At 41.2% G+C, this 11,552-nt stretch overlaps 1 protein-coding gene across 2 annotated transcripts; it reads right to left on the bottom strand.

The window, feature by feature from the left end:
* Positions 1-283: 283 nt before the first annotated feature.
* LOC115113235 (elongation factor 1-alpha, somatic form-like) lies at positions 284-5,973 on the bottom strand. 2 transcript variants are annotated; one of them, XM_029640644.2, is made up of 8 exons: positions 5,751-5,973; positions 4,277-4,443; positions 3,844-4,023; positions 3,325-3,621; positions 2,970-3,120; positions 2,628-2,884; positions 1,994-2,228; positions 284-1,079 (listed from the first exon to the last, which is right to left on the bottom strand). In XM_029640644.2, exons 2-8 carry the CDS (start codon positions 4,418-4,420, stop codon positions 955-957), a joined length of 1,389 nt encoding a protein of 462 aa, XP_029496504.1. In that variant the 5' UTR covers positions 4,421-4,443; positions 5,751-5,973; the 3' UTR covers positions 284-954. The 2 variants fall into 2 exon arrangements, with proteins under 2 accessions (XP_029496504.1, XP_029496507.1); XM_029640647.2 differs by lacking the exon at positions 5,751-5,973 and adding an exon at positions 4,780-4,919.
* Positions 5,974-11,552: the final 5,579 nt, after the last annotated feature.

Genomic DNA, 11,552 nt, shown 5'->3' with positions numbered 1-11,552 from the left:
TAAGATTCATTTTGTGTATGGTTTCCTAGAAAAAGGTGGCGCCTCAAGTAACCCTTTGGCTCAAATTACTTCACTCCCCTACTGTCCATTCTTTCTATACACACCATTCAAATACATTCTGTATACATTTACATTCTGGTCCTGACATTGCACGTTCTGATATTGCTCAACCTGTGTGTATTGTTAATGTATTGCTAGATATTGCTGCATTGTCGGAGCGAGAAACAAGCATTTCGTGCACCTGCGATTGCATCTGCAAAAACTGTGTACGTGAACATTCTGGTTGGTTGAAACATCTTTAATGTCATGAACAGGGCTTCTGCCATCTTGAACAGAGTAAGATGCAACAGCTTCTGCCAATTAAAATGTTTTCCAGTGCAAAGTTAACAAAACGCAAATTAAAAGTGCTTGGAGAGTCAACAATTGGTCTGCTCAGTATGCCTAGAGTGAGACAAATGTCAAATGTTTAGCTTTTTTGTTTCCTTTAAAGCTATAATACAACATACACTTAACTTTTCTCAAATGTTCTACTTATAAGAGTTTTAAGTTGTATTACCATAGGCTGCTATAAAGCACCAGGTAGTTTACAAACAAACACGAAAAGCAAGACAACAGACTGCGTGAAGAGTGAGTTATAACCGCGCCCCTCTATGGTTAAAATATCTCACACACGGGGAACATGGTCATTCACTTATTTAACAGTACACGTTTAAAACTAGCAATGTGCTATTACAACGTAAATACATATGAATATAGCCACTTTGAAATGGGAGTAAGAACAAACACTGTCTTAAGGACTAGGCTTTTTTTTTCTTTCCTTCTGATACTTTTGCGATGCATTGTGATTATTAACCAGTCCTTGACTATGGAGTTGAAGCAGCCAATAGGGGGGTGGGGTTGGGTGACTACTGTCCTGCCATGGGTGACTCTGGAGTCGGCAGCACAGCACAACATTCATTTGGTCTTCTGGGCCTTCTGGGCAGACTTGGTGACCTTGCCAGTGGAGGGAGCTTTCTTCTCCACACCCTTGATCACCCCAACTGCCACTGTCTGGCGCATGTCACGCACTGCAAAACGACCTGCAGAGAGAGAGAGAGAGAGAGAGAGAGAGAGACAATTAGACCCAACCAAATCATGAGAAAACAAAAAGATAATTACTTAACACATTGGAAAGAATTAACAAAAAAACAGAGCAAACTAGAATGCTATTTGGCCCTACACAGAGAGTACACAGCGGCAGAATACCTGACCACTGTGACTGACCCAAAATTAAGGAAAGCTTTGACTATGTACAGACTCAGTGAGCATAGCCTTGCTATTGAGAAAGGCCGCCGTAGGCAGACATGGCTCTCAAGAGAAGACAGGCTATGTGCTCACTGCCCACAAAATGAGGTGGAAACTGAGCTGCACTTCCTAACCTCCTGCCCAATGTATGACCATATTAGAGAGACATATTTCCCCCAGATTACACAGATCCACAAAGAATTCGAAAACAAATCCAATTTTGAAAAACTCCCATATCTTTTGGGTGAAATTCCACAGTGTGCCATCACAGCAGCAATATTTGTGACCTGTTGCCACGAGAAAAGGGCAACCAGTGAAGAACAAACACCATTGTAAATACAACCCATATTTATGCTTATTCATTTTATCTTGTGTCCTTTAACTATTTGTACATTGTATATATATATATATAATATGACATTTGTAATGTCTTTACTGTTTTGAAACTTCTGTATGTGTAATGTTTACTGTTAATTTTTGTTGTTTTTCACTTTATATATTCACTTTGTATGTTGTCTACCTCACTTGCTTTGGCAATGTTAACACATGTTTCCCATGCCAATAAAGCCCTTGAATTGAATTGAATTGAGAGAGAGAGAGAGAGAGAGAGAGAGAGGATGTCAGATCAATGGTAACTTCAAGGGAGAGTGGAATGATTTTCAAAGAATTCCAACCAGGCCCAAGAGAACTACTACCCAACAATACTCACCCAGTGGAGGGTACTCAGAGAAGCTCTCCACACACATGGGCTTCCCCGGGACCATATCCACGATGGCGGCATCCCCAGACTTCAGGGCCTTGGGGTTGTCCTCCAGTTTCTTGCCTGAGCGACGGTCTATCTTCTCCTTGAGCTCAGCAAACTTGCAAGCGATGTGGGCGGTGTGGCAGTCCAGCACCGGGGCATACCCAGCACTGATCTGACCTGGGTGGTTCAGGATGATCACCTAAAGGGGGGAACCTCAGACACAGTTAACATGGTTGTTCTGTCAACACCTGTATCAGCAATGATGTGGTAACCATGACATTCAATGTTGGCCCCTTTTCTGACAAAAATAGTTCCCCACAGCTCATCACAATGTGCCACAAATATATATTTGTGAGAAAAGAGAGAAGAGCAGTATAAAACAGTGGAAAGAAAAATATGGGATTTTAATAGTAACTACTAAGCTGTATCATCGCCACAAATACTTTTATCCATGTGATCATTACTGTGTATCATAGCTAAACATAATAATTATTTGTAGTTGTATGACTTTTGGTTCTATGGTTTTTACACCTCTACAGAAGTTTTGTGTGTGTGTGTGTGTGTGTGTGTGTGTGTGTGTGTGTGTGACCCTGCCCACCTGAGCAGTGAAGACGGCTGCCTCCATTGGGGGGTCGTTCTTGCTGTCTCCGGCCACATTGCCACGGCGAATATCTTTGACGGACACGTTCTTGACGTTGAAGCCCACGTTGTCTCCGGGCATTGCTTCGGTCAGAGCCTCGTGGTGCATCTCCACAGACTTCACTTCGGTTGTCACGTTAACAGGGGCAAAGGTCACCACCATGCCTGGCTTGATCATACCCGTCTCCACACGCCCCACGGGCACTGTGCCAATTCCTGAGTGAGAGACGATAAGAAAGTGAGCGTGATAAATGTATCATCATTATGGATGTACAGCCTTTAGGGTGGGTGTGATGCTCACCTCCAATCTTGTAGACATCCTGAAGGGGCAGGCGGAGGGGCTTGTCGGTGGGGCGGGACGGGGGCTGGATGGCATCCAGAGCTTCCAGCAGGGTGGTCCCGGACGAACTGCCATCCTTCCGGGTGATCTTCCATCCCTTAAACCAGGTCATCTGAGCATGCAGGAGACAGGAGTTAGCAGTATGTTCAAAGCAAAGTTATGAAGTGTGCTGTGCTACACATTGACGTACTTCAAATTAAAGTGGAGAGCAGATTATATTACATATAGTCATAGATGGCTCACTGTGGCTGCAACGCTATCCTAGAATAATGACCAGAAATAATAAGAAATGCGCTTTAGTTTTGTGCTTACGTACGTTAGGACTGGCCTCTAGCATGTTGTCTCCGTTCCAGCCAGAGATAGGAACAAAGGCTACCATATCCGGGTTGTAGCCAATCTTCTTGATGTAGGTGCTGACTTCCTTCACAATCTCCTCATAGCGCTTCTGGCTGTAGTTGGGCTCAGTGGAGTCCATCTTATTGATTCCCACGATCAGCTGCTTGACCCCCAGGGTGTAGGCTAGGAGGGCATGCTCGCGGGTCTGCCCGTTCTTTGAGATGCCCGCCTCGAATTCCCCCACGCCAGCCGCCACGATCAGCACTGCACAGTCCGCCTGTAAACACCAGAACATGGGAATAATGCATATAATAAGCTTTCAAAAAAGTAATATGCTACGAAGCACTTTACGACTACTGAATTTGTCTGGGGTTATAGTACAGCTTTAAGCTAACCTTGAAAACCAAAGCTGCAAGTTTAATAATAGACTTCCAGGCCCTGCAAGTGAAGACCTGGCAGGTGTCTGTGTGTAAGGAAAGACTGTCATTGTGGTTCAGACCTGGGAGGTTCCAGTAATCATGTTCTTGATGAAGTCCCTGTGTCCGGGAGCATCGATAATGGTGACGTAGTACCTGCTGGTCTCAAACTTCCACAGTGAGATGTCAATGGTAATGCCACGCTCCCTCTCTGCCTTCAGCTTGTCCAGCACCCAGGCGTACTTAAAGGAGCCCTTCCCCATCTGAGAAAACCACACATCACTGGTTGTAAACATGTTACTGAGGAGTAACATGGTGGTGAATTTTACTCCCAAGATGAAGGATTGTCGCATTTTTGACACATAGTGTTTTCTTGTCTATCTTTAAGTAGCCTATAAAGAGGATTGGATAATACAATATAACAGCAGTCTACAAACCCTTTTCATAACACGTCGGCTAACAGAAGAACGGACTATCAAGAGTTGATTGCAGAGTACAGTACGAACTCCTACTCACCTCAGCAGCCTCCTTCTCAAACTTCTCGATGGTCCTCTTGTCAATGCCACCGCACTTGTAGATCAGGTGGCCAGTGGTGGTGGACTTTCCAGAGTCCACGTGGCCGATCACCACAATGTTGATGTGAAGCTTTTCCTTGCCCATGGTTAAAGTGACAGTGAGAGAGTCTGCAAACGGAAAACACAGCACGGTCAACGGATCTTAAGGGATTTCCTTGGCAAAAACACAGCAGGGAATCTATATTGAATTATAGCACAAGGACACTACAACTGACTTGCCATTGCGTAACAGCCCCAGCAGCTACTGCCTCAGTATAACTTCTAAGGGCAAGCACAGTTTACACACACACACACAAACAAACAATTTCACATATTTGTCACCACGAGACAAATAAGCAATCACTTAACGTCAGCAAATTGGGCATCACATCAGTGGGCACAGAATTGTGTCAAGCTCAAGACACACTGACAGTTTGTTCCCTGTCCTCACATCCCTCCACACACCTCTCTTCTTCCACTTAGCAGGCCAGCTAGTTATCCCTCCTTTCTTCTGCCATCACAGCTCAGCTCAGTAATGAGACATTGAGACGATCAGATCTTATGTCACTGAATATCCTCCGTATTCCGTATCAATTTAGCTAACTATAGCCTCACAGATAGTCCTCCATTTTGTCATGATCCTTGCCATTGGAAGTGCAGCAGCCATTTCTGAAGCCAAACTACTGCAGTGGATGCATGCACAGGTTAAATGAAGGGGAATAACATGTCAACAATTTCTGGCTTTTCTAGGACAGTAGTGTGGATTCCTTTTCATTGACTTACAACATGACAATGACAGATAAACACAAGATCATCACAAATTCACCTAATTTTGCAATTGCCACATTAATCAACACCCTAGGTTGTTATTTATTTATTTATGACATAACATTTCATTAGCTGAGTAATGTATGGAAATTGTTACAGTAGCCAGTTCTGCAAGATTATCTATGTGCACTGGGAGCCGATACCAGATATAATCAGAACTGAGTTATTTTTACTATAAAATACTGGTAGCTTTGCAATAGTTTATTTTTCTTTGCAATAGTTCATTTTTCTCCACTGTTCATTTTCCTTTGCTGTCCATGTATTTAAAAATAGGTGACTAGAAAACGGGGGCGGGTGCTACAATTAGCAGCGCGACCAGATAATTCTAAGGGAGTCTAGGGGATTTAGCAGCTTTTCGAGCTCTCCTTCTGCCTCTGCCGCCATGTTCTCTCATCCCTCTGTTTACTGGAATAGACTATGCGCATTAGCGGCTGACTGTCGGCTTCCAGCGTCAATGCAATATTCACACGCACACAAACATTACGGACAACAATATTATAAGGACACATTGAAAATAGAGAAAGATAATTTAATCATTCGCCATTTACAGCATTGCATTTGAGAACAATTTATCAAAGGGTGAAATATTATCGGAAACTGTTGCCTACCTGCTCAAACGACAGTTAAGTTCGGTGCTGAATGAAAGACCGTGTGTGACGAGATGCTGATCCGCTTATATCCCAGACAGTAGGGGGTTATGCAATTGCGCTCAATTCTCATACCCCCTCCTAGGCCGTCCTAGACAGAGCATCAGAGCAAGGGAACGAGTAGATAAGGCACACTCAACTCCGTTTTCTTACATTGAGGCACAGTTGAGTTACGATAACAGGTCCCGCGTTTTGCTAGCGACAACATTGAGCCGCCATCAGTCCATCCTTGTAAAAATTGTAATTATGAAAACGCCTACCCTTCCTATACAACCGCAGTCCTTCCGCGTGGTGCTGAAATTCTGACTTTTAATAAAAACTTTTATCGAATACAACACCTGACGTTTTCCTAATTTGTATTGATCAACTTAATTTGAATTCGTCAATAGAAGTGTTAGCGGTTATGGATATAATCCGTACAAGTATTTTCGGAGAGAAATAATAATTGTGTATAAACTAAATAAGGTCCTATAAATAAGACCGACCCTATAACATTAGCATGGACTCCTAAACATGAGGTCCTGCTATGGAAGTAAATTAAAGACAATGTATTGTGTAGGCATTGTAAAGTATGACTTGCACATGTAAAATATGAGTTGCACCTGTATAATCCGTTTTGTAGTTGCATAAAATATTTGCAAACATGTCAATTATTTTGAGAATAAATGCAGCAATACTCGCAAACACGTAATGTGATGTGAAAAAATATAACACTTGCAAACATGTAACTTGATATGTGAATAAATTCAATACGATTTGCAAGCATGTAACTCAATTTGAGAATGAATGCAATTTATTTACAACAATTGCAACTGGTGAATCTTCTGTTTTGTAAGAGCTGCTCTGCAAGCAAGTGTAGCACATGGGGATGTGTGAAACGTACTCATCAGCGGGCAGTGTCCCCACTTGCGCCAGCGAATAGCTAGCTTTTCGCGTGATGCCGACTGGTAAACCGTAGTGTGTACTGTATATAAGACGCTTCAGGAGGGCGGTCACATGTGCTAGCGAGGCAGAGGTCCCGAGTTCTCGCCAGGTATAACAGGTATGGGCCAAAGCGGAAGTGGAACCACTAATCAGTGGTGTAAAGAATTTAAGTAAAAATACTTTGAAGTACTACTTATGTCGTTTTGGGGGGTATCTCTACATTACTATTTATATTGATAACAACTTTTACTTTTACTCCACTACATTCCTAAAGAAAATATTGTACTCGTTACTCCATAAATGAAACAAAAATAAATGAAAAACCCTAATGTTAAAAAAGGATACAATAATGAGATGTATCCACCAATCCAAAGAAAAGATAGGTGGGAGCTAGACAGCACGCTGTGCCGCTTTGTGGACAAACGACTCTCACTGTTAGGTTGGAGAGACATGTATCTTGTCAGTGTATCCATAATCTTTGGTGGTCCTCGCTAAGTAAGCAGCATGACGTCCTTAACAGCGGTGCCTGGTAACTAGGATCTGCAGTTGCGCTCAGCGGCTGTTAATAACAAATGTCAAGTCTGTCACTCAACCATGAACTGAATTTACTTGCGGTGCTTGTATAATGATTCCTAAAGAAACAAACAAGTAATTCATTTATTGTTCATGTGTAATTAACAAGGAGTGGAGCAAGGAGTGTGATTTTGATTGTTGAGTATTTTCTCAACAGCCTTTGTGAAAGAGCGCGACCCTGCCCTACGTATTTCACTGGTTTGGTTTGTGACTCACTGACACCGCCGCTGGTTAGAGGGGAATAAGGCAGTCCAAGAGTTAAAACACATACAACTTATTCACACACAGGACAAGATGAACATGGGGTATATGGTTCTGTAAAGGTACAGAAAAAGAGAGATAATTAATATACAAATGGAAAGCAATGAATAGAGCAGGATGAATGTCTGCATATGAAATGGGCTAAAACAGTGAATAAAAAAATGGAAGAGAACCGCAATAGCACAATAGGTAAGGACCGTCTCTAATAACCAGGTATTAAATATTAGTACAATAATAACAGCAGAGTTAATGTAAACATCTTACCTAATACTATACAATAAGGCTATACAAATGGGAAACATAAATAGCAAGCATTACACTAAACGGTAATAATTGCCAATCCTAATAACAACTTCATCATATAACATTGTAATATCTACATAGCCATACAAAGCCAAGCTAAACAACCATAATTTACTCAAGCATCCCATGCACATACTTGTATGTCCACCCACAATCACAGACTGGAATACCAAGTTCAGGTACAGTGTGGTAATCTTTACTCCCTTTTGAAAGTGTGGTTCAGGCTGGCTAGCCAATCAGGACCTGGAGAGACTGCATGGTTAGAGAGTACACAGGGGTGAGACACATGGCTATTGTCTGATTGGCTGAAGCCATGAGCTGGAGGAGACGTGATCTCTCAGGTGAAGGGGAGAAAGGGTGAGGAAGGAGGATGGGTGAGAGTCATTCAGCATGGCTCCAGCCAAACATAAACAACAACACACACGCTGGAAATTAGTCCCACAGCGCCCTCTGCAGGGACATTCTGTAACACTTGCTCAAAAAACTGAAAAACGAATAATTTGGGGTGCTGCAGTTCGAACTATATTGTGGTTATCGTCCTCGTGGCAGTCAAGCAAAACCTTACAAACAATATTGCAGTCACAGTGCAGTAAAACTGAATTACACTGCAGTACAACTGCAGTTATAGTGCTGTATGCTAGAAATAAGGCCTCCAAAATAACACCGTTTTTTTTACTGCAGTTATTTTGCAGTGTAACTGCAGTTAAAGTTATTCTGCAAGTACTGCTTCCAAAATACCACAGACGACTGCAGTTACTGCACTTTTACTGCAGTTTCAAAACTGCAATCTTTTTTTGTAATGGTAATACATTCCGCAAGTAGTCGTTCAAAATCTTGTCCGGTTGCTGTCACAACTAGATCTTGTTTCAAATGTAGCAAGAAATAATCATATTTTTATGTCTAGCCAACAACAAATGTACATAGTTTAAAGCACAATTTTACATGACTCAGTCACAAACATCCCTAATAAGCCCCTTATGTAGCGCTGCACGACTTCAGGATTTTTGGAGTCGACTCCAACCAGGAGTTGACTCTTGCTCGACCCAAAACACTTGGAAACATGCCTACCTATGCCTGGCTGTGGCCCTGCCATCTCTCTCTCTCCCTCGCTAGCTCTCTCTCTTTGCTGTGAAATATGTGAGAGTTTGTGTTCTCAAAGTATACTATGTAAATTAGTTTCCTCCTTTCAAAAATACAGAATCGTAGAAGTCTTGACACCCAGAAATAGGAGTCGACGGGCAAGGACCGGTGGAATCAATTCTTTAGGACGTGACTCCACACTACTACCCTTGTGGTGAACGAAAAGTGAACAAGAGGCTTGTAGCATCAATACTCTTTGTTCGCCGGTAGGCGGTCCTGTGTGTTCTGGGCATTACTGATGCAAATTAATGAAATAAGTTGAAAGATTTGTTATTTTCAGTGGGCTAAAGTACTTAAGTAAAAATACTACAAAGTACTACTTAAGTAAAAGTTCAGATACCCCAAAAAACGACTTAACTATTTGTATTTGAAAACTTTTACTTTTACTTCACTACATTCCCAAAGAAAATATTGTACTTTTTACTCCGTACATTTTCCCTGATACCCAAAAGTACTAGTTACATTTTTATTGCTTAGCAGGACAGGAAAATGGTCCAATTCATGCACTGGTCATCCCTACTGCCTCTGGCCTGGAGGACTCACTAAACACAAATGCTTTGTTTGTAAATTATGTCTGCATATTGTAGTGTGCCCCCGGGTACCATAAATTAAATAAATATTTTAAAAATTGTTCCGTCTGGTTTGCCTAATATAAGCCATTTGAAATTATTTATACTTTATACTTAATTATCAAAAGTTATTTTTGCAATTACATTTACTTTTGAGCAAATACTTAAAGTAGTACTTTACTGGGTGACTTTCACTTTTACTCAAGTGTGACAATTAGGTACTTTTCCCACCACCGGTTAATTTCATTGAACGAGTCAAAAAGATCTGTGTCAGTAAAAAGAGCTGAACTTCCCAACCCTATGTGCTTCTTCCACTTGTGTAGAGACTCATTCAAGGGTTTTTGTAGATTTTTTACATTGTAGAATAACAGTGAAGTGATCAAAACTATGAAATAACACATATGGAATCATCTAGTAACCAAAAAAGTGTTAAACAAATCAAAAAATATTTTATATTTGAGATTCTTCAAAGTAGACACCCTTTGCCTTGATGACAGCTTTGCACACTCTTGGCATTCTCTCAACCAGCTTAATGAGGAATGCTTTTCCAAAAGTCTTGAAGGAGTTCCCACATATGCTGAGCACTTGTTAGCTGCTTTTAATTCACTCTGTGGTCCAACTCATCCCAAACCCTCTCAATTGGGTTGAGGTCAGGTGATTGTGTAGGCCAGGTCATCTGATGCAACACTCCATCACTCTCCTTCTTGGTCAAATAGCCCTTACACAGCCTGGAGGTATGTTGGGTCATTGTCCTGTTGAAATACAATTGACAGTCCCACTAAGGGCAAACCAGATGTGATGGTGTATTGTTGCAGAATGATGTGGTAGCCATGCTGGTTAAGTGTGCCTTAAATTCTAAATAAAACACTGACAGTGTTACCAGCAAAGCACTCCCACACCATCACACCTCCATGTTTCACAGTGGAAAGAAATTCCACAAATTAACTTTTCACAAGGCACACTGTTAATTGTTATTTGAAATGCATTCCATGTGACTACCTCATGAAGCAGGTTGAGAGAATACCAAGAGTTGGAAAAGCTGTCATCAAGGCAAAGGGTGGCTACTTTGAAGAATCTCAAATATAAAATATATTTTGATTTGTTTAACACTTTTTTGGTTACTACATGATTCCATGTGTTATTTCGTAGTTTATGTCTTCACTATTATTCTACAATGTAGAAAAAAGTACAAATAAAGAAAAACCTTGAATAAGTAGATGTGTCCAAGCTTTGACTGGTACTGTACATGGATTACGATAATGGCATACTGTACTCTTTCTGTATGTAAACCTTACAAAAATATAAACACAACATGTAAAGACTTGGTCCCATGTTTCATGAGCTGAAATAAAAGATCTCAAAAATAATAATAATAAGCACAAAAAGCTTATTTCTCTCAAAAGTTATGCACAAATGTGTTTCCATCCTTGTTAGTGAGCATATCTCCTTTGCCAAGAAAGTCCATCCACCTGACATGTGTGGCATATCAAGAAGCTGATTAAACAGTATGATCATTACACATGTGCTGGGGACAATAAAAGGCCACTCTAAAATGTGAAGATTTGTCACACAACACAATGCCACAGATGTATCAAGTTTTGAAGGAGCATGCAATTGGCATGCTGACTGCAGGAATGTACACCAGAGCAGTTGCCGGAGAATTTGTTTATTTCTCTAGCATAAGCCGCATCCGATGTCGTTTTAGAGAATTTGGCACACCAGCCTCACAACCGCAAACCACATTTTTTATTTTAACTTTATTTAACCAGGTAAGCTAGTTGAGAACAAGTTCTCATTTACAACTGCAACCTGGCCAAAATAAACCAAAACAGTGCGACACAAGCAACAACACGGAGTTACACATGGAATAAACAAGCGTACAGTCAATAACACAATAGAAAAATAAGAAAGTCTATATACAGAGTATGCAAATGGCGTGAGGAGGTAAGGCAATAAATAGGCCATATTAGCGAAGTAATTACAATTTAGCTAA

Source organism: Oncorhynchus nerka, linkage group LG28 (genome assembly GCF_034236695.1).
Source record: "Oncorhynchus nerka isolate Pitt River linkage group LG28, Oner_Uvic_2.0, whole genome shotgun sequence".
Taxonomy (NCBI): Eukaryota; Metazoa; Chordata; class Actinopteri; order Salmoniformes; family Salmonidae; genus Oncorhynchus; species Oncorhynchus nerka.
Note: the sequence above shows the minus strand (reverse complement) of the source record. Positions and strands in the feature narration are given on the sequence as shown.

Excerpts from the sequence above, each read along its gene's own strand:
- LOC115113235 (XM_029640644.2), bottom strand. The coding sequence starts at position 4,420 with ATGGGCAAGGAAAAGCTTCACATCAACATTGTGGTGATCGGCCACGTG. Across the intron at positions 4,024-4,276 it reads TTGAGAAGGAGGCTGCTGAG|ATGGGGAAGGGCTCCTTTAA; the intron begins GTGAGTAGGAGT and ends TGGTTTTCTCAG. Across the intron at positions 3,622-3,843 it reads TGATTACTGGAACCTCCCAG|GCGGACTGTGCAGTGCTGAT; the intron begins GTCTGAACCACA and ends TGGTGTTTACAG.